The 27,724-nt window shown below is 38.3% G+C and overlaps 1 protein-coding gene across 2 annotated transcripts in view; it reads left to right on the forward strand.

Annotated features, from left to right (window-relative positions):
* Window positions 1-6,131: 6,131 nt before the first annotated feature.
* Window positions 6,132-27,724, forward strand: part of RAD21L1 (RAD21 cohesin complex component like 1) — a 28,317-nt gene continuing 6,724 nt past the window's right edge. The window contains exons 1-12 of one of the 2 annotated variants that reach the window (XM_060078338.1): window positions 6,132-6,275; window positions 7,482-7,611; window positions 9,185-9,278; window positions 10,953-11,059; window positions 15,268-15,438; window positions 16,384-16,479; window positions 17,449-17,559; window positions 19,101-19,327; window positions 19,559-19,658; window positions 21,133-21,257; window positions 23,932-24,027; window positions 26,584-26,661. In XM_060078338.1, the coding sequence (XP_059934321.1) occupies window positions 6,132-6,275; window positions 7,482-7,611; window positions 9,185-9,278; window positions 10,953-11,059; window positions 15,268-15,438; window positions 16,384-16,479; window positions 17,449-17,559; window positions 19,101-19,327; window positions 19,559-19,658; window positions 21,133-21,257; window positions 23,932-24,027; window positions 26,584-26,661 (1,479 nt within the window). The remainder of the gene's footprint in view (window positions 6,276-7,481; window positions 7,612-9,184; window positions 9,279-10,952; window positions 11,060-15,267; window positions 15,439-16,383; window positions 16,480-17,448; window positions 17,560-19,100; window positions 19,328-19,558; window positions 19,659-21,132; window positions 21,258-23,931; window positions 24,028-26,583; window positions 26,662-27,724) is intronic. The other variant, XM_060078339.1, reaches the window with a different exon arrangement.

The following is a 27,724-nucleotide window of genomic DNA, read 5'->3' on the forward strand; positions in this document are numbered from 1 at the left end:
CAATGAAAAGAAGCATTATCTGCAATAAAACAGGTCTGGATTCATTTAGAAAAATACTTATTGTGCACCTGCTGTATTCAAGGCACTGTTCTGGATGTGGGAATGTAAGAACAAATAAAACAGACAAAATTCATGTTTCCGTGGAGTTAACATTCTAACATTCTGGCTTCTGAGTCATTCATTCATTCATTCATTCATTTACCTACAAATAGTTTTCTGGTACCACTGTGGGCCAGGCAATTTCCTAAGCAGTGGGCATAGAGGGGATCCAATATGGCTAGAGCACAGGGAGCAAGAGCACAGGGTTGGGCAGGGACAGCGCCAGGTTTTATGGGGCCTGAAGCTTATAAAATGTAGAGTATTCTTTTTTTTTTTTTTAAGAAGATGTTGAGGGTAGGAGTTTATTAATTAATTTATTTATTTTTGCTGTGTTGGGTCTTCGTTTCTGTGCGAGGGCTTTCTCTAGTTGTGACAAGGAGGGGCCACTCTTCTTCGCGGTGCGCGGGACTCTCACTATCACGGCCTCTCTTGTTGCGGAGCACAGGCTCCAGACGCGCAGGCTCAGTAGCTGTAGCCCACGGGCTTAGTTGCTCCGTGGCATGTGGGATCCTCCCAGACCACGGCTCGAACCCGTGTCCCCTGCAAGGCAGGCGGACTCTCAACCACTGTGCCACCAGGGTAGCCCGAGTATTCTTTTCTTAAAGAAAAAGAATAAAGTCATAAATACAGAACTAGGTTAGAAAGGGAAATTGTTTCTAGAATGACAAAAGAAATAACAACAAATTATAAAACGTTAAAAGCTGACAATCATAAAATCATAAAATCTGGAAACATAGCATAATATTTTATTAATTAGCCACCATGATATGGTTCTAAAATAATTTTTTCTCTACATTTTTTGCTGTATATTCTTTGACCATATACTCATAAGACAATGATTTTGTTGTCTTTTTATAAAAATATGAAGATGATAATTTAGTGTTTACAAGATTGATTAACTTTTTTGGTGGATAGTTTAAACAATTTTCTTTAAGTTGTAGAGCTTAATGCCATGTAAATTCTTAGGATTATTGTCAAATTTGAGAAAACCTCTAAATTTCTTTCATACATGAGCTGTAAGTCTATTTATATAGTGACTAAGCTTAAATACTTTTTGGGTTGACAGCACATTAACTAGTTTTATTGTCAGCATCCCCATGTGGTGGCATAATATGAATTCTACATTATCTTCATCCATATCAGTATTTCATGTCAAATAAGTGAGATATTTGAATCTTTCCCCAAATGTATTTATGTAATTCACTCCTTTTAATTAATTAGATTATCACAACAATCTACAAGTGTATTCATTACTCTGATTTGAAATGTATCTATTCCTCTTAATGAATTACCGTTGTCCTTTGGTATCTGCGGGGCAATTATTCTCCCACAAATACCAAAATCCATGGATGCTCAAGTCCCTTATGTAAAATGACATAGTATTTGCATATAACTTACTCACACCCTCCCCATACTTTAAATCATCTCTAGATTACTTATAATACCTAATACAGTGTAAATGCTATGTAAATAGTTGCCACTGTGTGGCAAATTTAAGTTTCGCTTTTTGGAAATTTTTTTCAAATATTTTTGCTGAGGTTGGTTGAAACCACGGATGCGGAACCTGTGGATATGGAGGGCCTACTATACTACTTTTGTTACCATCTACAGGTCATTTCTTCTGTAAGACATTGCTAGGGCAGAAATGCTAAGTAAGGCATGACCCAACACAATGAGATCATACAACACTCAAATTCCCTCATGGACATACTCACTGTTTACAGTTCGCCATATCTCTACAAACATAGGACTTTGATATCTTCTAGTTTGTGCAATTACTATTAGAAAGGAAGAAAAAACGTGCAGTGCATTTATAATTGTATAGGCCGCACTGCCAACTATACTTCTGCTTGTAACCAGGCTTTGCGGGGAACCAAATCCTCTGCATATAGTTTAATACGTCTGATGATCAGAAGAATTTTCTGTAGACTAGCTCTGGCACTGTATGTTCCAAATCTTGTTTTCCACCCATTTTGCACTGATGCTGGGCACTGATACAACATGTGGCCCTGCACCTTCCTGTCAAAGTGCGGGGTGAGTCAGCACAGTGGACAATAGAGGTATTCCTGGAAGCCATCCCTACACTGAGACGGACAGCAATGACACAACTAAAGATGAACGGGGCTGTGAACCGTATAAATTGATCCTTCTTGTTCTAATCTGTTCAGGCTGCTAGAACAAACTACCATAGACGGGGTGGCTAAACAACAAACATTTGCTTCTCACAGTTCTGGAGGCTGGGAAGTCCAAGATCAAGTTGCCAGCAGATTTGGTGTCCGGTGAGAACCTGCTTTCTAGTTCACAGACAGCTATCTTCTTGCTGTGTCTTCACAAGGCAGAAAGGTTGAAAGGTCTCCTTTATAAGGGCACTAATCCCATATTATTAACCCATCAGGGTGGAGCCTTCATGACCTAATTACCTCCCAAAGGTCCCATCTCCCAATACCATCACATTGGGGATTAGGATTTCAACATATGAATCTGGGGGGACACAAACATTCAATCCATAACACCTCTGAACCTAAATTAATGTACACCTAACTCAACTCTGCCTTAGCTGCATCCTTCAGGTACTCCATTGTCACAATACAGTATGATAAAGGGAGAGTTGAAAGACATCGATCTTAAAGGATTACCGTTAAATGTCTTACTTCTGCAATGTTTACAAAAACACACACCCAGGTGAACACACTGCTATGTTTCTCCCAGGGCCTTGGAGGGGCCCATGCAAGCAAGGGCCCTGAAACTGAAGATTCATTGTGGTCAGGATAAATCCACCAATAGGACACGAAGCTAGAATAATAAGTAAGGGGGAGACTATGCAGGACCCTGTAATTGTTAGGAGGGAGTTTGTTTTTATTCTAAGAGAAACAGGAGGACTTAGAGGGCTTTAAAGGGGGGAGACACTTCTGGCTTCAGTGTGGACAATGGGCTCAAGGAAGGCAAGTGACATGAGGGAGATTGCTGAGAAAGCTGTTGGAGCTTTTGCAGGAGGGAAGTAGCTTAGACCAGGGTGGAGAGGGTAGAGGCAGTGAGAAGTGGATAAAGTCCTATTTGAAGGTGGAGTGATGGGCTTGTTTATGGAGTGACATTAAGGCAGAGGTGAGGTTGGCATCAAGGGCATCTCCCAGATGTCTGCCTGAGTGGTCACTATGACACCATTCCCTGAGGTGGGAAAAGGGGAGCTAAACCCGAGCTGAATTCTGTCTCTAATATCCCCAACTATGTGACCCTGGACAGGTGGCTTCTCCCTCCAGGCCATTTCCTCATCTCAAAAGGAGGGAAATTACTAACTACCTTGTGAGGTTGTTTGAAGAGTAAATAAGACAACCCATCAGCAAGGAGCCTGGGACCTTATCAGTAACCTATATATTGGATGCCATTGTTATCCCAAGATTTATCAGTATTTACTATGAAGTTCAAGGGAGGAAACCAGCCTTTGATCCATATGCTTTTGTATGATTTTTCTTATGTTGTAGCAGTTGGCTTTAGCTATTGAAAGCTGTGATATTCCAGGCAGGAAAATGTTTGCTGTCCCTAAAGTGCTGGTCAACGTGAATGATCTTTTTAGCAACAACAATAATGATAGCTAATATTTATTGAGCATTTATTATTGCTAGACTCTTGACATGCTTCATCTCACTCATCTCTTACAATACCCTATGGCACAGGTACTTTTATTATCATCATTTCCACTTTACAGATGAGAAAAACTAAGGTTAAAGAGATTTAATAACTCTCCAGGGACCTCCTCACTCTAAGTGCAAAAGATGAGACATCATCCTGGTGATGTTCAGAGGCCAAGCAGAGGGGTCAGACATTACCACACTTCACAATTGTTTTGCAGTGACTAGTGACCGGGTCGCTGAACAGATAAACTCCTCGAGCAAGCACCACGCGGGGAACTGCTCTCAGTGCCCCTCATCCCCGCCCCTGTCCGGGTCCCTGTCCCCTGCCCCGCCCTTTGCCCCACCCACCCATGCCGCCGGCCCTTAGCCCCGCCCACCCTGCCGCCCCGCCCTGTTACCGGCCCACTGCCCCGCCTATAGCCCCGGGCCATCCCCATCTGCCCCTCCCATCGCCCCGCCCCGCCCCGCCCTGTCGCCCGGCCGCGCACTCCCAGACGCCCAGCAGCCTAGGGAGCGGAGCGCCAGAGATCCAACGCGCGCATCTGGCGATTCCTCCTCCAGCCCCTGTTCGGATACGCCTCGCTTCAGACCCGGCGCTGGAAGTAGGGCGACGGGCGGGACCCTGGAACTGGAGGCGGGCTGGATCACGGGGGCCGCGGCCACCCTCATCCCCACACGTGCCCCGCCGGGCTCTTCACCGGCACGAGCCCTGAGGGACCCCGCCTGAGGGGAGGCAGCGGGCGTTTGCGGTCACTCCTCAGCCTCGGTGTCCCTCTCTGAGAACCCGGCCTTCAACTCTGAGGAGTCGGGTGGAGGGAGCCCTAGGCGTCCGAGCTCTTGGCTCTCGCCGTCGTCTCCTCACAGCCCTGCCCCGCTCCCCGACCCCAGCACCTTCCATTCCTCGCCCTGGAAGGAACGCCCTCTGTGGCTCTCTCCACCCCCCGACGCCCCCCCACCAGGGTCCGCTTTCTGGCCCTTCCTCCCGCCCTCTGCTCCCCTTCGCCCACCGCCCTCACTCTCCTCACTGGGACCCTTTTCCACGAATTAAGCCTCCTCCCTGGCTCCTAGGTCCATGTACTATCCTTCGCTTTACTTTGCATGAAGTCAATTCAACCTAGAAATAACTCACAGGACAATGGGGCTTCTGTGGGGGATTTTTTTGTGAGGTGAGGTAGGAAAATCAACGTCTCAGGAAAATCAAAGTGCTCAGGAATACTAAATCACAGGGTTGTTTTTTCTTAAAGTTTACTAGTAATCATACACCTGGGAGCAACTGAAAAAGACAAATTGGACTTTATTCTAAAATACCAGACACACAGAGGAGAAAGGAAGAAAATGGAGCCAAGGCAGGCATAGGCCATACACATTAAAATCTCTAGCTGTCCCATTGAGGAATGTGGTTCGGTAGATTGCATAACCTTTATTTTGGGCCCAATGATTTGATTCTTGGGGTGGAAATGGGCATTGATCAAAGGTCATCTAAGTTTTTAATTCCGTGGCTGATTTTGTTTTTGTTTTCGCTTTGGTTCAGTTTTCTCTTTTATCAGAACTTTAAGTAGGAAAGAAGTTAAAAAATGGTTCTCTAGTGGCAGTTTAAGATTACCTATATGTAAACAATGACTTGATTCTTCTCTAGAAGTCAGCCAAAGCGTTATGACATCCCTTTGCCTAATACTGGAGCCTTATGATGTTATTGAGAATAGTACAATTTGTGGAAATGTGCATAATTATTTTGTCTTTAAGTGAAGGTTTTCTTTTACCATTATTATTTCAAAACATTAAATTTGATTCTTTTTTTCCTTCCCTTCCTCTGATTCTTTTCCTATAGTTTCTTTTTTTCAAATTAATTAATTAATTTATTTTTTGGCTGTCTTGGGTCTTCGTTGCTGCGCGCGGGCTTTCTCTAGTTGCGGCGAGCGGGGGTTACTCTTCGTTTCGTTGCAGTGTGTGGGCTTCTCATTGCGATGGCTTCTCGTTGCGGAGCACGGGCTCTCGGCGCGCGGACTTCAGTAGCTGTGGCACACGGGCTCAGCTGTTGTGGCTCACAGGCTCTAGAGCGCAGGCTCAGTAGTTGTGGCGCATGGACTTAGTTGCTCCGCGGCATGTGGGGTCTTCCCGGACCAGGGCTTGAACCCGTGTCCCCTGCATTGGCAGGCGGATTCTTAACCACTGCGCCACCAGGGAAGCCCAATATAGTTTTGTATTTCAAATAAAAGTTTCTTTTTATAAGAAAATAATTTGACTTGAATAATGTATTGAATTAGAAGATAATCTATTTTATAGAATTAATGAAAAATGGTTTTGCTTGCTGTAAAATAGCACTGAAAGATTTTTGTATCAAAATCTAAGTGTCTTTTAATGTTCTCTGTAGTTCATTAAATACTACTAAGGAATACAGGCACCATGTTCTACACACAAGTGCTTATGAGTAAGCGAGGGCCATTGGCCAAAATCTGGCTTGCAGCTCACTGGGAGAAGAAACTCACAAAGGCCCATGTATTTGAATGTAATCTAGAAATAACCATTGAAAAAATTCTTTCACCTAAGGTATGTTATTCATTAAAATTATAGTATGTATTTGCTATGACTTATGGAGAGGAAAGGAATTAAAATACATTATATCATGAAATATATTTCCAAGGAAGCTTTACTTCTTAAATGGTCTTCTCTTTTTTATTTCCTATAGCATTTATTTTCTGGACATAAACATATATTGATTTCTGTTGGTAATTAACTCTTATATGTTTATCATAAATTGATTGGATCCTGAAGGATAGAGGCCATGTTTTATACATATTTTGTGATTGTTTCTTATTCCCTAACAAAATACTGTATACATAGTAGTATTTCTTAGAAATACAAATACAAATGAGTATTTCTTAGAAAAATAATGGGTGAATGAATAGGGAGAGTAGAAAGAAAGGAGGATTGAGTATAAATCAAAATATATATGAAGTCACTTCATAAGCAAGGTACTATGTTCATTATAAAACACTATAACAAGCCATTAGAATTTGCATTAAAATATCATTTTAATATTTTTATAGGTTAAGTAGTTTTCTTCTTGAGAGAAGGATGAATTATAATTGAAAATTTACCATGTGTCAGGCACTGGGCTAGACTTTATGTATGTTCATTAGTTTACTTAATCTTCACAATAACCCTATGAGATAGGCTTCTTTTAGCCTCAGTGAAGTGTGGTAATTAAGAGCATGAACTTCTGAGTTGGTCAAATTTAAATTTAATTCCTCCTCTATCACTTAATATTTTTGTTACTTTGGGCATGCTGCTTATCATGTCTGAGTCTCAGTTTTTTCTTCTGTAAATAGAGGTTGTTGTCAAAATTAAATAAATTAGTGTATAAAAAGCTCTTAGGACAATGCCTGGCACAAAATAAGTATATAATAAATTGTAGCCATTATTAATAAATTGAAGTTCAGGAAGGTTAAATGACTCAGCCTCAGCAACTGAGCCAAGGCTTGACCCCAAGTCTGCCCGACTGCAAAGGTTATATACTTCCCATAAAACCAATAATAGCGTACTTCACTTAAATGTCACATTAGATTATCTTCACTGAATAAAAAAGTTAATCATTTTACAAGGTGAGGTAAAAGTTAAGTGATTCACCTTAAATAAGAATACAAAATGTCTGCTTTTTAAAGAGAAGACATTCTTATTATTTTATAATTTTCAAAGAACAGAGTTTATGAATCTAATTTTTAATATTCTAATACTTTAAAAAATTTTTGAAAGGTGAAAATTGCACTTCGAACTTCAGGACACCTTCTTTTGGGAGTTGTTCGAATCTATGATAGGAAGGCAAAATATCTTTTGGCAGATTGCAATGAAGCATTGCTGAAAATGAAGATAACATTTCGCCCAGGTATACATGCAATATTGATTTGTCTCACTCGTCTTTGTTCCCTTTTTCATTTTTATTTTGGGTGGGCTCTTTTAATTGGCAGCACTCTGTAGTTCCAGTGTGAGTATGGTGAATGTAAACTTCCTTCTGACTGAATCTAAGTTTCCATGGTTAAGAACAAATTATATAATTTTCTTTGCTCTTTTCCTGTGTTTGCAGGAAGAGGTTATGCTTTCAAAAACTTGGAATGTTCCTGCATATTTACACAAGAAATATACTTAATGCTACCACACTTGTGTAAGAAACTCTGATATTCAGTTTTAATGGGTCACTTGGTTTGCCATATCTGTTTTTGCCTTTATGAGATAAATTAGAAATAGTGTGATTGACAAAACCTAGATATCAGTAATTGTCATTGTTTTCACAATTCTCAAGACTCTAAGTACAATAGTATGCTATTTATGAAATATTATAGAAAATCTCTAGGCATTCCAAAGTGCTAGAGGTTTACATGTGTCATAAATAGAACGCTTTCAAATTTTTATTTAATTTTAATTTTAGTTTTAAGACTTTAGTCCTTTTCTACCTTGTATTATGTTTATCTAGGTACAGACCTTGCCTTTCACACTACTCTGCAAGCTCCCTGACGGCAACATCTTTGTCATACTTATTTTCTGAATCTCTTATAGTGCTTGTCTCAGTGCCTTGCACATACTGTTCCCTCAATTAATATGGGTGAATAAGGATTGACAAGGGTTTTTTTTCTTTATTTAAAATATCTGTAGAATCTCTTAGTAGATTTATAATTATATCAAATATGGTTCAGTGAAATAAATTTGTTCATTATTTCACTTATATATTCCATAAATATTTATTGATCTCATACTTTGTGTGAAACACTATGTTAGGCTCTGGGATACAAGGACAAGCAAGACAAATAAGGTCCCTTTGAGCCTGGTGAGAAAATCAGATAATGAAAAAGGTTTTCTAAAAAAATTATTATAATAATTATAGATTGTGCTATGAAGGAATATAAAAAGAGTACTACTACAGAAAATAAGAGAGGAGTGTATTTTAATTAGGCTAATTGGGAAAAGCCTTTCTGAGAGGATAGAATTTAAGCTCAGACTTGAAGAATGAGAAGTATCCAGCCATGTAAGAAGTCCATGAGGGAATAGCATTCTGGGCAGAGGGAACTGCAAGAGCAAAGGTCTTGAGGTGGTAAACTGCTTGACTCATTCAGAGAGCAAAAAGACCAGTACGGTTGGAGTAGAGTGAGTACGGGAAGGTGTTGTTAGATGATGCCTATAGGTTTTGTAGGGATACACGGCCCTGATTAGAAATTTGGATTTTATTTACGTGCACTAGGGAAGTCCCTGAGTCATTTTATGTATGGGGGTGATCTGATCTAATTGCATATTTAAAATATCACTCTGGCTGTTTTGTAGAGAATAGACTGAAGAGGAGCAGGAGTGAATAGAGGGAAACCAGTTAGGAGACTAAACAGTTAGTCCAGTGAGAGAAAGTAGAGATTTAGTGGGAAGTTGATTTTATATATCATGGCTTATTGAATGTGGTATTTTATCCTTTTCAGGACTGGTTGACCTTCCAAAAGAGAATCTCGAAGCAGCTTACAATGCAATCACATTGCCAGAAGAATTTCATGATTTTGACCCCCAAAATGTGAAGTAAATTATTTTATTTTCTTTCAATTTGATTTTCCTGATATTTTGTTGTTTTACATTTTCAGATTTCATGAATGCAGATGGAACATAGTTAACAACTGAAATACACATGCAGTTGACAAAGACTTAAATTTAGTGTGAAATTTTGAAGTACAAAACCAAAAATGTATCATTATATTTGCTGAAAGTAGTTTGCAATATTGACAGTATATTCACTCATTCAATATTTGTTGGGTGCCTGCCATATGCCAAGCACTGTTCTAGGCACTAAGGAGATAGCTCCTGGCCGCATGAATCTTATATTTTAGTTGGGGAAGACAGGTAATAAACAAACAAGTAAATATATAGTATGCTAGGAGATGATGAGCATTATGAAGAGAAATAGAAAATAAAATAATAGAGAGATCAGAAAAGGCTTTTCTAATAAGGTCCAAACAGAAATCTAAAGGAAATGAAGGAACAAATCATTCAGTAATGTGGGGAAGAATGTTCCATGTAAAGCAAATGGAAAGGCTCTAAGTCAGAGCATGTTGGACCTATTCAAAGAACAGCAAGGAGGCAAGTGAGACTGGATTGGAGTAAATGAAGGGCCCAGTGGTAGGAGATGAGGTCAGAGAAGTAGCTGGGGTGCAGATGATGGAGGGTGTCATAGGCTATAATGAGGACTTTTCTTTTACTCAGATAGGGAGCACAGGAGGGTTTTGAATAGGAAAGTGACTGGATCTGACTTGACTTCAACATGCTTCCTCTGGCTACATACTATAAGGGGGAAAGGAAGGAAGCAGAGAGCCTGTGAGAAGATTATTGCAGTAAGACGTCCAGACAAGAGATGATAGTCTCTGTGATCAGTTCTCAGTCTTCATTTTATCAAGGTGGTAGCAGTCAAATTATGGATATATTTTGAAGGCAGAGCTGACAGAGAAAGAGAGAAGTGAAGGTTGACTATATGAGTTTTGGCATGAGAATGGAGTTACCAGTTTAATGAGATTAGGATAACTAGAGCATGGCAAGTTTAAAGAGGGCAAGGTAAAGGAAGTAAATTAGGTTTTGGATATAGGTTTTGAGATGACTGTTACGCATCCAAGGGGAGTAGGTAGGTAGTTGACTATCTGGGTCTGAAATCCAGGAAAGATGTTTGATGGGCTATATAAATTTGAGATTTGTGAGTATGTAGACAGAACTTCAACCATGAGTCATAAGAAATCCCTGAGGGAATGAGTGTAGATTTGAGAGAGAGAGAGGTCTGAGGACTGCATGTTGGGTCATTCCTAATAGTTAATAATCTGGGAGATAAGGAAGAACTAATAAAGGAGATGAAAAAGGAACAGCTAGTGAGGTAGGAAGAAAATCAAGAGACAGTAGTATTGCAGAGGCCAAGAAGAGAATGTGTTCCATGAGGAAGGGAGTGAACATCAATTTCAAATGCTGTTGGGTATGGTAAGTAAGATAAGGACTGAGAATTGCCCATTGGATTTGACAGCCTGGAGATCATAGTTCATTATATCTTATGTATAATGAACTAGTGTTTGTAAGGAATACTATTGAGAAAATAAAATTCTCCTTTCTTTTTATAATAAAGCATGTTTTTTGTTTAAGGGTGTTTGTTTGTTTTGCAGTATACTGCAAAATCATTGTGTTCTGTTCACATGTTTTCCTCAATCTTATATTTCTCCATAGTGCTATTGATGTTTCAGAACACTTTACTCAGAACCAGAGCAAACCACAAGAAATCACACTTAGAGAAGATTATGACAATGATCTACTTTTCCACACTGGGAGCTTTGGTGAGAATATTTGAGAAATTCAAATTACAAGTCATAATCAATTATATTTGCATTTTTGTATTAAAACAATGCCAAAGCTATTTCTATGCCAGTAGAAATATCTTTAGAATGAATTTTTTATGTATAAATGTAACCCCCCAATAAGTTTATTCTTGCCTTTTTCTACTATAGGTGTCAATGCCGAGACTCAGGCTTAGCCTACGCTTCCCTTCTCAGTGTACAACTGTTTATTAAATATCTACTATATGTCAGGTGCTATCACAGGCATGGGCAATACAAAGTTTAAAGAAGTATTTCCTGCTCTCAAGGAGCTTCAGGCTGGGAGAGAGACATATAAATAAACAGTTGCTGTAGTTAACATATACATAAGGTTTTACACATGTGCTGCATACAGAGCCTTCAAAATATATTTCCTCTAAATATGATATCAATAACAGATTTTAAAATAGCTTGGGAGTGAGGAGGAAATACACACTAAATACACATTGATCGGGAAACAGAAACTGTTTAATGTATTTTAGAATTAAAGCTATATGGTGTAATTTAACTATATAGTATTTGGGTTTTTTTATGGTGTTTACCACTCTCTGATTTGTATCATGATATTTATTGTATTGGTCTGTATTGTTCTGAAAACTCCATGAGGGTAAGATCTGTGTCACATTCATCTTTGACTTTCTTACAGTGCCCAAAGCAGTGAGCATAGGAGAAGTCTGGCCTAAATTTGTCTTAGGTAGAGGAGGGTGATCAAGCATCAGTAATGCTTGAGCTACCTTGTAACCTCCACTTCTCATCCTGACTCTCCTTCCATAACTCTTATGATCTATAGCTGTGTTTCTCAAATGATCTGTGGTGAAGGACCAGTTTTATAATTTTTGTCAATTTCCTATCTGTCGTGGAATGATACTTTTGTAAAATATAATAAAAATTAATTACTAGAAAAATTTAAAAACTTACTTAAAAATCAACATGTAAGCCTCAAGTTTTTGTTATTAGATCCAACATGTATAAAATTACTCTGCGACGTTATATTAAAACTTTGTAAACATTGACCTCTATGTGTATTTACTCTGTTGTGGACCAACACCATCCACAGACCCTACTTTGAGTAGCACACATCTCTTACTGGCTGTTACCCCAAACCTTGAAATGTAACACATTGGTAAAAAGTTAATCATATTTCCTATTGCTCAAGATACTCTTTACACATTTCCCTGTAAATGCTACTGCTCTTCTTCAGCCCTGAAACTTTAGGATCACTTTTAACTATGCTTTCTATAAGCTTCATACCAGTGCTAATTAAAAAAAAATTGGAAATGTCTCTTAGGTATTCTTTCTGTTTCCCTAGCCACCAGTACTAAATATATATATATATTTAGTTCACCAGTACTAAAGTGCTGAAGTGCTGTATACCCTCCTACACCATTTCTTCCAGGCCCCACATTTTATACAGCTCTGCAAGAGGAATTGTCCTTAAATTCCTTTTTTTTTCCACATCACATTTCTCTTCTTAAGTGCCTTGGGTCCCTATAACTTACTGATAGATACTCCTGCCTCTCCTCAAGGCCCTCTACCAATTTATCACCATCTTTATTAACTTTGTTTTACCTTAATATAGACTTTTTGCTCTAGTCAAGCAAATGTCTTACCAGTCAACCAATACAATTTAGTTGTTCTCAGTTCTGTCTACTACAATTCAAGAAGGTGGGGAGAACATGTCCTGAGTAGACTGACAGACCTGGGTTTGAATCTGGGCTTCCTCTGTTGATTTGCTGTGTGATACTGGGCAGATCACCTAGCTTACTGCCCTATATGTAAAATCGGGATATTACTAGCAACATCACAGTTATTTCCCGTATTCTCTCCTTTAGTACTCTCTGCCAATAAGGGATTTTCTCTCCTTCAAAAACTAGTTCAAACCTAATGTCCTCTAAGAAATATTTAATGTTAATCCAGCCTATTCTGGATTATAGAATAAGAGTGAAAGCAAAGATTATTTCTTTAATTTTTTGGTGTACTCTCAGGTTCTCATGATGTTCAGTGCTCAGAATATACTGTCTGTTCATAAATGTTATTATCTTATTGACCAAGACTGATTTTTCTTTTGGGAGCTATCAAGGTGCACCTGGAAGATGTGAACAATATTTTTAGTTCTTTTGAAAAAGTTAATCTTTTCTATTGAGCAAATCTTTAGTCCAATACAATGAAGGTTGCCTTTTTTAGCTCTTTCTTTCTAGAAGATGTAGGCCTGTAGAAAAATTTCCAGTGAGCGATACTTCATGAGTTTCTTTACTGACTAGCAGTGACATGGGTTGCTAGAGGAAGGAAAGAGAGGACCAACCTCTGACCTCTGGGATTTCAGACTTCTAGACTCTGACCTCTGGGGTTTCAGACTTCTGGACCCAAAGATTCAAACCCAAGGAAGGGAAAGAATATGCATGTACTGACAGCCAATCTGGAAGCAGGTCAGTTTGAAGCAGGGAGTTCATTTTATCTGCTGCTGTCAGTGTCTTAGGAGTTTTCTCTCATTAGTATCCATTTTGACGGAATTCTAACACCGTTACTAAGACGATCTTTGCTGCCTTCAGATCCTGGCTCTATCATTTATTAGGGTGTGACTGTGTGCAAGTTATGAAACCTTTCTGTGGATGTTTCCTTGTCTGTACAATGAGGATTATAATAGTATCCTCTACTACATAATACAATGCACATAGTAACCACTCAGTTTGTTAGCTGACCAGGTTTTATCTTTTTTACTGCTGTAGCCAACCCCTAGCATATTGCCCAATACCCAGTCATTCAATAAATATCTATTGAACAAATGTTATAAGCCAATTCTTTAATATTTTACCTACCTTTCCATTACTTAGAAGGCAGACATACTCCTTATTTTCCAGTCCCTCCTTATGGACAAAAAACTCAAGCAACTGTCCATGAAATAATATGAAATAATACTCGATCAAGTGGGATATGACCCACCTAAGGTAGAAGAAATCATTCGACTGCCAATAATAACCTTCTGGGAAGTATTAAACTGTACAACCACTAAAAACTCTATCCTGATATTTTGGCAATTTTTGCTTATTGTATTGGAAAAAGCGTTAGACTAGAAATCCAGTCTCCACTGATTAGCAGAATGACTTGAATAATTCAAATAATTTTTTTCCTTTCTCTTTTTTTAATTTAAGTATAGTTAATTTACCATGTTGTGCTGATCTCTACTGTACAGCAAAGTGACTCAGTTTTATACATATATACATTCTTTTTTTTAATATTCTTTTCCATTATGGTTTATCCCAGGAGATTGGATATAGTTTCCTGTGCTATACAGTAGGACCTTGTTGTTTATCTACCAACCCCAAATTTCCAGTCCATCTGTCTCCCTCCTCCACTCCCCCTTGACAACCACAAGTCTGATCTCTATGTCTTTGAGCCTGTTTCTGCTTTGTAGATAGGTTCATTTGTGCCATAATTTAGGTTCCACATAAAAGTGATATCATATGGTATTTGTTTTTTTCTCTCTGACTTACTTCACATAGTATGATCATCTCTAGGTCCATCCATGTTGCTGCAAATGGCATTATTTTGTTCTTTTTTATGGCTGAGTAGTATTCCATTGTGTATATATATATATATATATACACTACATCTTATTCATTCATCTATTGATGGCCATTTAGGTTGTTTCCATGTTTTGGCTATTGTGAATAGTGCTACTATGAACATAGGGGTGCATGTATCTTTTTGAATTATAGTTTTGTCCAGGTGTATGCCAAGAATGGGATTTCTGGATCATATGGTAATTCTATTCTTAGTTATCTGAGGAACCTCCATAGTGTTTTCCATAGTGGCTGCACCAGCTTACATTCCCACCAACAATGCAAGAGGATTCCCTTTTCTCTACACTCTCTCCACCATTTATTATTCGTAGACTTGTTAATGATGGCCATTCTGACCAGTATGAGGAGGTACATCATTGTAGTTTTGATTTGCATTTATCTAATAATTAGTGACGTTAAGCATCTTTTCATATGCCTACTAGCCATCTGTATGTCTTCTTTGAATAATTCAAATAAATTTTTAGCTCTCATTTTTCTCATCTGTAAAATGAAAGGAGCTATTCAAAATGATATCTAAATTCTAGCTTCTAACCCTAAAATTCTGTGTTTCTATGACTAACTCAATATTAATTATATGTATTTATTTAGAGGAGGAACCTGAAATTCTCAGAAGACATAGCTTCTTTGATGACAACATATTGCTAAATTCCAGTGGTCCTTTAGTTGAACATAGTTCTGGAAACGTCACTGCAGAAATATTTCTGTTCTATGACGATGGAGATGGATTTGGAGATGAAGGGACTGCAGGAGATATGATTGGTATGCTATCTGGTCATATAGAAATTGGATATTTGTTTCAGTCAAATTACATAACATACTGGAAGTTATATTCCATCAAACTAAAATTTCAGATATGCTTCTGTGTCATATAGGTCAACACATTTTTTTACACATGTTTCAAAGCCTATGGTATATTTAAAAATTTAGGCTAGTTCCAAGTAAATAGCTTTCTGTTTAAACACATTTATCATATAGGTTGTGAAACACATTTATCATACAGGTTCTTGTTTTTATTTTTACAAATTTCTAGTCTTTAGAGGGGAAGAAGTGAGGTAAATATATTCCTCACAAAATATACTAGATTGTATACTAGAAAACATTGTTTTCTTTAGCAGAAATTGTGGGACAGCTATTCTAAAGGATCTGTCCAGCATTTTATATTATTATTTTATATTTATATTATGATATTATTATAAAGTCATCATAGAAATAGGATAGAGAAAACTTGGAAATCGAAATGCACTTAATTTTAAAGATACTGACCATTATATATCAAATCTTTTTTTTAATTCTCTAGTTTATAGTAAAAGGCTGGTTATGGCAAACTTTTTGAAATTTGAAAACTACAAAAAATAGTGGCTCTACCTTAGATCTCTACCAAAGGAGTTTGAAAACTTTTACTTCTTAATTTGAAGTCTAAACCTGGCTTTGTAACAAGGCTACTATCTTGGTAGTTTAGTAAATATTTCCTGAAATAACTGTTTATAAATAGACTTTTAATAAAGGAAAGGAAATTAAATATATAAAATTCTATGTCATACTGCATGAAATGTGGTAGTCTATATAACCAGTCAAATCTAATTAAGTAGGGTTCACTCATTTTTGTATCCCATCACAACTCCTTGCATGCAATACTGTCAAGTGTTTAGTGAACAAATGACAGATTCAGCTCTGTATAACCAAAGTGTTTATCGTGTTTTCAAGACAATCTATTGCAAGATGATCAGAATATCCTGTTAGAAGACATGCATTTAAATAGAGAAATTTCCGTGCTTCCTGAGCCTCCTGATACTATAGTGGGTATGTTGTTTCTTTTGTGTAGAATGTGAACAGATACTAATATTCAAATTAAGCCTCAAAACATATGGGTTTAAGTAGCAGTATAGTATAGTGAAAGATAATAAAGAGTGTTGTCCCTCAAACTCTTAGTCTGACTTTAGATAATATAGAATAGAAAACTAAGTTCTGGGAAAAGTACAATGATGGGTATTTAATCGGGATTGGGTTTATTTGTTATGAGAGCACATTTAAATACTCTGCCAAAATACCCTGCTTTTGAATCATTAAAATAATATATGTTACATAGTAAAAGCATCATTAATGTTTGACACTAACATGGTTATTAATTATTAATATCACATTAATATTAATATAGCTTGACAATCTCTATATAATTTGATAGAAATTATAAATTTGGGGATATTTTCTACTTGAAATTGATGTGAAAGTACCTCAGATGATTTGAAGTCTTGTAGTCTGATTTTTCTTAAGAATTAAAAGAATGATTAGCCCCATTTTGATTTTTCACTCTTTTTGATGTTACATTTGCTTTCTAACACAGTAGTAGAAATTTTAAATGTAAAAAGAGGCAATAAAAATTTAGTTATGTGTGGTTCTTTATGGGTCAACTAATCATTAACAGAACACAAATTCTTTAGCAGACATATTGCCAAATTTATGTCAATCATTTATTGTGGTTCCTATCTCTGTTTTCACTTCTGATGTGACTGTAGCCCAGCCTTAGATGTGACAGGTGCAAAAGAGGGTGATACTACTTGACTCACCTGAACACTGCGGGCCCCAGACTGTATAATCTCTGAGTCTCTTCAGCTCTATTAAATACATGATTCTAAGAATTCAGATGTGGCTCCAGTTAGCAATATAAATCTACAGTTAGTTTATCTTTCACTTTAATTCTCATACAGTCCTCTAGTTCGCAACATAACCATTATTTTTTTAAATAAATCCTTTTATGGCACATCCTTTTAGTAGAACCAGATAATCCAGAGTGTGTATGTCCACCTGAAAATGAAAAAATGGATGAAACCACATTATCAAATGAAGAGGAAGGATTTACCCTTGACCCAATTGTTACTTCAGGTCAGAGTCATTCATGTTTTTATTTTTAGTTTTGATGCACTACTATCTTGTTTACCCTGAGATATTTTAATAATTCTTAAAATATTATAGGAGGTAGTCAATCTAGTAATAACATTTATAATACAATAAGGGAAAGGTCCTTTCATTGTATTCAGTCCTGGTCAAACCATCTATCCAGCTTGGGAAGTTGGAAAATGTAAAACAGAGTTCAGTTCCAATAGTTATCAAGCCATTATTCTGGGCACAGAAATGAAGACATAGTTCCTGCTTTTAAGAAGCTTACAGTCTGATCAGGAGATAAATAAGCATGCAATATAAAATAAGACAGAGTAAAAGGATCGGAATAGAGGCACTGAATATGAATCTAATATATAACTAGATCTTTTAAGAATGTCCTAGTTTTGGGCCTCCCTGGTGGCGCAGTGGTTGAGAGTCCGCCTGCCGATGCAGGGGATACAGGTTCGTGCCCCGATCTGGGAGGATCCCATATGCCGCGGAGCGGCTGGGCCCGTGAGCCATGGCCGCTGGGCCTGTGCATCCGGAGCCTGTGCTCCGCAACGGGAGAGGCCACAACAGTGAGAGGCCCGCATACCGCAAAAAGAAAAAAAAAAAAAAAAAAAAAGAATGTCCTAGTTTTAAGTAGTATAATTGATATTTCAGTTTATAAACTCAGGCATGCAAAGAATAAAGCATTCAACTTTTTCTTTGCGAAATTCAACTCTGAGCCTCTATCCCACTTTGTTGGCAAGAAATGCAATCTGCAAACCTCCCCTATCTGCCCTGAGCCATGTATAGTATCAAAGTTTGGGGGAGGGGTACAGCAGGTGGAAGGGAACCTCTGGTCATCAGCCACACCACCGTGTGATACCCAGTGTCCCAGCCTACATAACCTCTGGAGTCATCACATAGCCAGCCCCTTTGGAATCTTGTCATATTCCCAAGATTTTACTGAGGCACATCAGCAAGCAAGTTCCTTTGGCTCCATCTGATCTCAGATCTCCACCCACTCCAGAAAATCTAACTGCCCCCCACTCCCCTTTTGCATCTTTACTAAGGAAAATCTTGACTTCTACTTTCTACCTGGCCAAATTAGTTAAAGGAGCAAAATCCCATGGCCCTAACTACCTACTTGGAATTTGTATGTGAATTTCAATGGGGGAGAGAAAAATACACTGGACAAATACAAATTAATGTTTTAAAAAGTTATCCTGTTAGGTAGATATTTTAAGGAACTTCAGAACTGAGTGACTTCCCTCTCAATATACTCTCTGCTCCACACTTCTCAGTTGTCCACTTAGTAGATCAACAGGGTGCCTGCCTCCTAAGCACTTTACAAAATGTGTTAACCCTTGGCTGCTGAGACACACTAGCTGTGCAAAAACCATATAAAATATAATTTTCAGTAGAGAGAAGGGGATTTTCTTCCCAAGTCAACTCTGTAGGTTGTATTGTGGTAGACACTTCTTAGATATGCAGTGCCTAGAATATCATTATACAAAGTTGTACAATCTATCACATTTGTATGTATTTATTATATTTAGACATTGCTGAAAAAAGAAAAGGCAAGAAGAGGAAACTGCTCATAGATCCAGTCAAGGAGATCAGTAGCAAAATTATGCATAGACAGCTTACTACCTTTACGGACACACTCATGGTTTTGGAACTTGCACCTCCTACCCAAAGGTTGATGATGTGGAAGCAGAGGGGAGGAGCAGACACACTTCTGTCAACTGCTGCCCAGGATCTGACTCATGCTGAACTGAAAATGGTAATAGTTTCTATTCTTTTACATGGGTGCAATGTTTGGTGATAAATAAATACATATTTATATTCATATATACAACGGAATTTAAACTTGTGAAAAAATACCCCCTTTTGAATTAATTTGCTGGATGTGTGTGCATGAATAATAGTTTTAACTTTTTAGCATATATGCTTGTATTTTGTTGAATTGCTTTACTTGTACAAAAGCGAGAAACAAAAATGTATATTTTTACAGTTGTTTACAAAATGCTTTGTGTCCTCTGGCTTTAAACATGGAAGAAAATTGATGCAGAAGGAGTCAGTAAGGGAAGAAATGAGAAGCGAAAACATAGTAGGTGAGACATCCTAATTCTGTTGGTGTTGAGGGGAATGTTGTAGAAACAAAAATTTGATTTTACATTTCAAAATTAAGATGGGATCCAATTACATATTTCCAAGTATAAATGCTCTTAGAAGAGTACTTGAACTTAAAAGAAATTGTTAGATCAGCCTTGCATTCTTCTATGTGGATTAATTTTTGTCCAACAAACTACCTTAAAAAGATGAAGTAGGGCTTCCCTGGTGGTTCAGTGGTTGAGAATCTGCCTGCTAATGCAGGGGTCATGGGTTCGAGCCCTGGTCTGGGAAGATCCCACATGCCGCGGAGCACCTAGACCCGTGAGCCACAACTACTGAGCCTGCGCATCTGGAGCCTGTGCTCCGCAGCAAGAGAGGCTGTGATAGTGAGAGGCCCACACACCGCGATGAAGAGTGGCCCCCGCTTGCCACAACTAGAGAAAGCCCTCGCACAGAAACAAAGACCCAACACAGTCAAAAGTAAATAAATAAATTTTTTTTAAAAAGTAACAAATGTTCAAGTACAATGGTGTCTTAAAAAAAAAGATACTATGCTGTCTCTCAAATAATATGTATTGAATAAAATTTTTTTAAAAAAGATGAAGTATATATACTATGTGGACTATTCTTTTTTTTTTTTTTTTTTTTTCGGTATGCGGGCCTCTCACTGTTGTGGCCTCCCCCGTTGCGGAGCACAGGCTCCGGACGCACAGGCTCCGGACGCGCAGGCTCAGTGGCCATGGCTCACGGGCCCAGCCGCTCCGCGGCATATGGGATCCTCCCAGACCGGGGCACGAACCCGTATCCCCTGCCTCAGCAGGCGGACTCTCAACCACTTGCGCCACCAGGGAGGCCCTGTGGACTATTCTTAATCTCACTCTTTCCCACCTCCTCCACCCGCAAAGGCAGTACTTGCAAGCCTTCAACAAAGAGAATTTTATATCTCGTAGGATAATGTTTCACTTTAAGACAACTAACATGAAAAATCATTTAGTGATAAGAATAGCATTTAAACAATACAGTTAACCTGAGATATAAATATATCTATCCACCTAGAGGATACATGAAATTTTAATAATATTAATAATGAATTATTATTGTGACTATTATAAAGGAATAATAAAGCCACCTTATGTGGTGAGTGAACCTCTGCTTACTGAAGGCATTAAAATCTGCTGAGCAATATACTAAGATGGGCTTGGTATATGCATGTTGTCTTGTGAGTTAAATGTGTGGGAACGAGTGTGGAGGAGATAGGTGGTGGAACATGGGGAATAGAGGTGATAAAGAGGCAGATGAAGGAAAAGGGAAGATAAATATGTGAGACTTGGGGTGCTATAAGAAAGTTTGTGCACCCTTAAATTCTTGGATCCTAAGTTGTCTGTCAGAAGTTTTCTTTTGTAATAACCATATCCCAATTTTAAGTTTGAAAGATATTTTAGTGAAATCTTTTTTGCTTCCTTAATAATTCAGAGACCTCCATGATGGGAGAGCCAAATTCCCTGCAAGAGTTAAGTCAATCCAAAACTTGGAAGGAAGCGACTGATGGATCTAAGTGTAGCTCTTGTGAGGATACCAATAAAAATATTAACTCTGATGTAAGTTAACCAAAGAGAGTAATAAAAATATTATTATCTTCCTGTCACATACAGTGAAGGAACATTGATACTCTGGTATATTGTCTTATATTTATAGTTTATATTTCATCTTATGGTATTCTATAACTTCTTTAGTATGTAGCAGTACTACAGGGTAAAACATAATTTTCATCTGCAGAACAGTATTTTCTAGAAGTTTAGGATAGTAAATCACAAGATAAGTAGTTTCATACTGAAATAGTATTTTGCATGGTACACTGAATAAATTATTATACCTGAATCTGGTTATATGCTGAGGTCTCACATTCAATATGTCATGGAATCCTTTAGGACTCTAGAAAATACACCTATGTTTTGCTTCTGATCATAAGTTCACCCTTCTTAACTCTAAAAATAATATGTGTTAGACCCACCAATTATCTTAGCCTTGAATCTGAAAGACTAAAAATCCATGACCCAAAATTTTTTAAAAAATTTTTACTTGAAGACATAATTTTTATTTGAAAAACAGTTATTAAAAAAATGTAGGGGCTTCCCTGGTGGCGCAGTGGTTGAGAGTCCGCCTGCCGATGCAGGGGACATGGGTTTGTGCCCCAGTCCGGGAAGATCCCGCATGCCGCGGAGCGGCTGGGCCCGTGAGCCATGGCTGCTGAGCCTGTGCGTCCGGAGCCTGTGCTCCGCAACGGGAGAGGCCACAGCAGTGAGAGGCCCGCGTACCGCAAAAAAAAAAAAATGTAGTTGGAAACAGTGTGCTGTAAAATATTTTCCCAATGTCACTTTATTGACTTGCACAAGTGTAAATATACCACACCAGATAAAAATAAACCAGTGCTTTTCTGGTTTGTTCCATCATCACTGAATTTTGATAGCCACTCAGGGAATTGAGAGTCAATCCACATTGAAACTGAATGCCCTTGGAAGGAAAGACAATTTCATAATACATTAAAACAGAATGTGTTTTAATTTGATCATATACTGGATATTGAGATACTGGGTTGCCAGTACTACTCTCTTCCTTATTTGGATTCAGACATTTCTTAGAATGCACCTACTGAAATTATGATTAGGCAAATTTGTTTAGTTTATTATTTTTTGACTTAGTGACAAAATTTTGGTGCTTGCAGTGAAGGAAAGACTGTTGCACTACTTCTTTTGAACCTTTTACTCCTTTGCCCTATACTTATGCTTTAACCTTCAATTCCATTCTTATTCTGCTTCCAAAAATGTTGAACAGATATGAAATATAGTCAGTAATGGAAGCACAGTCAATTTAAATGGACAGAAAAATATTGATTCTGATAATCATTTTCAAATCTTTCCAAAATTCAAACCATTTTTTGTAAAATAACTGCACAACTGAGAGTATCTAAAATGTAGACTATTCATAGAAATTAAAACGGAAAAAACATGATAGGGCTCCACAAACATGTATATTAAAGAATAAAATGCAACCTCATACTCATGAAAATTTTTAAAAGCTAAAATGAAAAATCAAGTAAGCTATGTTGTGGGAAGTTTCTCACTTAATCACAACCACAGATAACAGCTGGGGAATGAAGCTTGGAGACAGGCTGAAGATGAAAAAGGGGCCAAAAGCTTCCATAGCAATGAGAAAGGAGGGCGTTGGTGAATGGAGAACTTCTCTTTTTCCATCTTCCTTTATGTCTTCGCTGCCCTTCCAGAGGACACAGTTTTTCTTCCCTCTTGCTAGTGGCAGCTCCAGCAGCAGTGGCAAGAATCCTGTCATGGCTCTAGGTAGGGATATTAATATCCCTTCCACCATTCTCATTCCCTCTGCTTACAGTTCCTCTTCCTCTGCCACCTGGTTCTGGCATGAGAATAGAGGTAGGGGACTGGGGCAAAGACAAACTGCTTCAAAGAAAGTGGTCTCAGCTGTGCAGCAGCAGAGACTTTTGATATGACATCTGTAGTGTTGAGGGAAATAGGAAGGGAAAAGATAGGTAGCAAGGAGGGCAGAACATGCAAGTTCTTCATTGCGAGAAGCATAAAGAAAACAGGAATAGGGCTTCCCTGGTGGCGCAGTGGTTGAGAGTCCGCCTGCCGATGCAGGGGACTAGGGTTCGTGCCCCGATCCCGGAAGATCCCACATGCCGCGGAGCGGCTGGGCCCGCGAGCCATGGCCGCGGAGCCTGTGTGTCCGGAGCCTGTGCTCCGCAACGGGAGAGGCCACAGCAGTGAGAGGCCTGCGTACAGCAAAAAAAAAAAAAAAAAAAAAAAAGAAAACAGGAATATTTAAGTCAGGGATTGCCTATTTGGGATATTTCAGAAATAATATCTTGAGAAGGCAGGTAGTATTTTTTTTTTTTTTTTTTTTGCGGTATGCGGGCCTCTCACTGTTGTGGCCTCCCCCGTTGCGGAGCACAGGCTCCGGACGCACAGGCTCCGGACGCGCAGGCTCAGCGGCCATGGCTCACGGGCCCAGCCGCTCCGCGGCATATGGGATCCTCCCAGACCGGGGCACGAACCCGTATCCCCTGCATCGGCAGGCGGACTCTCAACCACTTGCGCCACCAGGGAGGCCCTGCAGGTAGTATTTTAAATTAGTTTTAGAAATGAACATCCATGTGATTGAAGCATTTAACAAAATGAGATTGTTCCTGTGATGACTACTACTACTGTGATAACTTACCTATATTTCCCTAATTTGCTTTAGCAGGGTATTGCTGAAATGGTATCTTCAGCTGCTGAGGAATCATCTTTAATGAATGCCATCTTAGCACAAGAAATTGAAAATTGTCCAATTGAATTGGTAAATAGATGTATAGTCTTAAGAACGTTATTTAAAACTTTGTTCCTAAATAGTTAACACCTTATTTACCTAAAAATTGTTTTTAGCTGTCATGTTACTCTCTAAAATTACAATTTAAATTTGTGTTCTTAACAAAGATGTGTATGAGTAGCTTGATAAAACATATTCAGAATTCCTTTGATCTTTTATTCTTTAACTTATTTTGAAACTTTAAGTAATTTTAAAGAAATGTATGGGATTTTTATGCTTATCAAAGGTAGTCATGGGTTTAAAATGTTGAGAATCATTGTTTTAAGTTATTCTTATAACATCTGTAAAGAAGCAGAGCTATATTATGGCTATGTCCTAGGGCATTTGAAATTTTATTTTATTTAAAGAAAAATGTATGGGCATTATTTCCCAAAACAATGACTCACGGTCTGTACCAAGACCTTGGCTGATATAGACCAAGGTCTGACTCAAGACTTTTAGAGATCAGAAAAAGGGAATGGTCTGCACAGAGGACCACAAGTCAATAGCAAAGCCAGAGCTAACATGTGACTCACCTGATTCCATATAGATTACTGTCTTATTTCTCGAGTCCTTGTCCCATAGTGCTGAAGGCACTTTTTAAGATTGTAATGAATTTTAACAAAAGTTTCTTAGTTAAATAATATCAAAACACCTACTAATGTCTAATGTTAGTTTGTTTTTAAATAAATTATCTTTACAATGAGTTCCAAGACTATTAAATTGTTTTTTCATATGACTGACTTCTCTGGATAATCTAGGACAGAAAAAATACATGAAAATTTTACCTGAAACATCCAAACAGCTGAGCCAGAAGAGAGCTGAGTCACTTTCACCTTTCTCTTTGCTTCTAGACACAGGTTATTTTCATACATGGTCAAGAAAACCACAACACAGCACAATTCAGCTGTTTTAATAATCCACGGGGCTTTCCACACAATGGACTCAGCTGTAGGGTGTCCAGATAGATCAAGTGGATAGATCAAGGCTTCAGCAAAATGCACAGGCTATTTTTTTCTGAGCCTTTTCCTGATTGGTTTAGTTGTGCAATATAGGTGAAGCTGCAGTCTCATGGATCTTTAACAAAGAGTTGGGCCATTGCTTTTTACATTTGAAAAATATATTTGTGTATTTAACAATAAAATAAACATTAGTAATTGGGTGAACTAGTTTATCCCAGAATAAACCAGAAAGGAATAAACATAAATTTTACCTGGAGGAATTTAGAAAACTCTTCAGAATAAAATTGACCATGTTTTCAGATCACTATCTTTGGAATGTAAGAAAGGATGCTGTATAGGCAAAACCAGGAAGCCAGTACAGCTGGCAAGAATGGGGACTTGGCAGTCCCCTTAGCCTCAAAAGATTTAAAATATCATACAGGATATTCTGAAGCTCTCTGAAATCATCTCGGAGTTCATGAAATTGAATGCAATTGTAAGAAGTGTCTGGGCTCCAGAGGTATACACGAAAGCTTGACAAACAGTGGAGCTGTGATAAGGGTGACACAGAAGCTGTTAGGTTTCATGGTCAGAGATAGCACTGGGAAAATTATAAAGTAGGTCAGATCTGTGCCACTTGCCTCCCCCAACCCTCCATAGGCTTGCTTTTTTTTTTTTTTTTTTTTTTTTTTTTTTGCGTTAACGCAGGCCTCTCCCTGTTGTGGACTCTTGCGTTGTGGAGCACAGGCTCTGGACACGCAGGCTCAGTGGCCATGGCTCACGGGCCCAGCTGCTCTGCGGCAAGTGGGATCTTCCCAGACCAGGGCACGAACCCGTGTCCCCTGCATCGGCAGGCAGACTCTCAACCACTGCGCCACCAGGGAAGCCTTGTAGGCTTGCTTTTTTATCAGACTCATCAGCACCTTTCCTATGCCCAGTTCTGTTCTCAACTTATAAGGTGTTAGTTGGTAAGGGCTTAGAATGAGTTCCTATGAAGGGATTTCAACTCTACAATTTTAAAATATTAAGGTGTTTCTGAAAGTGGCTAAAAACTGAAAAGATTGAATCTATTCAAATAACATGAAAGGCCGTGGGTTGATCTTTTTCGGACAAGGCATCCTTGAAATTCGTAAGATTCCTAACCCAATTGTACATACTAAACATCAGGTATTGCTACAGCTTTTATATCACTAGATAAATTCATATAAAGGCCTTTACAAGGTAGTTCTTCTATAGCTTTTTGTTTACTCCCGTCATCTGAGTTCAGATTGACCAGAGCTGGGACAGTCCTAGCCAAAAGTGGTCATCTTTACTTTTAAAAGTAAGTGCACAATGCCTGGGATGCATCACCAATAGAGATGGCAGAATCTCCAACTCTGGAACCCCTTGTCAGAAGATAGCCTGGGAGTATAGATATAATCCTGTAAAGACTGAGCTATATTTGTATGTTAGTCTTATTCTCTCAATTATCAGACTATAAGCTCCTTATTTGGCAGGACCCAGTGTTACAGTTGTGTTTCTTGCGGCAGCTAACACTATGGTTGGCAAATAGTAAACATTCAGTAAAATCTGGTTAAATGAAATATTATATCAATTATTCAAACAGGAGTTGTTGGGGAGTGAAAAAAATATTGAGGTGGAGAGATGGAATCGAAGAATACTTCAGATGTTACATAGCTTGCGGGTAAGACTTAGTAGGGTTTGTCAACCCTATTTTTATTTTTAAAAATAAGTAAAATGTTGAATTCAACCTTCTAAATATTAATAAAAATAAAACAATTTTCATTGTGTTTTTGTTGAGGCCAAATTACACTAGAGTGAAATGATTTTTAAGCTATATACCCGAGGCTAAATGTGAGTTTGTTTTTAGTGCCTACATGTTCTAATCAATTCTTACCTATTTTCACGTCCCTAGACATCTATTCTATGTCCCATTCTTGTGTTTAGTAATCTGTCAACTAATTCTCAATGTGAAACTAAATTTATAACAGTTTAAGAATGAAACAGGGCTTCCCTGGTGGCGCAGTGGTTGAGAGTCCGCCTGCCGATGCAGGGGACATGGGTTTGAGCCCTGGTCCGGGAAGGTCCCACATGCCACAGAGCGGCTGGGCCCGTGAGCCATGGCCACTGAGCCTACGTGTCCGGAGCCTGTGCTCCACAACGGGAGAGGCCACAACAGTGAGAGGCCCACGTACTGCAACAAAAAAAAAGAATAAAACAGATAATTTTAAAATTTAACTTATATTTTTATCAAAATAATACATGTATATAATTTTGAAAGTTCAGTAGTACTATGCTTAAGGCCGAAAGGGAAACACACAAGTCTTTTGTCCCACCCCTCCTTATTTCTAACTTCTGCTTACCAGAGGAAACTATATAAAGTGTTTCTTTTAGTATTTATATCTATGTTTCTAATTACATGTTCTTACTGCTCTTTCCTAATATTTCAGCTTTATATTTTATCTGTTGACTTCTTTTAGAAGAAAATGAAAATTTAGCTTAGTTATATCTCCCCAACCCCAGTCTATTTTCAGCACAGTATTCAATGCTTACAATGTTATAATTAGAATAGTCATGATGCAGGTTTGATTGTGACACAGAGCCAAAATGTCAGTGGCTTTAAAAGATAGAAGTTTATTTCTCTGTCAGGTAGAGTACTATCTGATATGGCAGCTATGTTCACAAAGTTGTCAGAGGCCCAGGTTCCCTTTATCTCATTTTCTTTATTCTTGGGATCCAAAATGGCT

Source organism: Mesoplodon densirostris, chromosome 16 (assembly GCF_025265405.1).
Source record: "Mesoplodon densirostris isolate mMesDen1 chromosome 16, mMesDen1 primary haplotype, whole genome shotgun sequence".
Taxonomy (NCBI): Eukaryota; Metazoa; Chordata; class Mammalia; order Artiodactyla; family Ziphiidae; genus Mesoplodon; species Mesoplodon densirostris.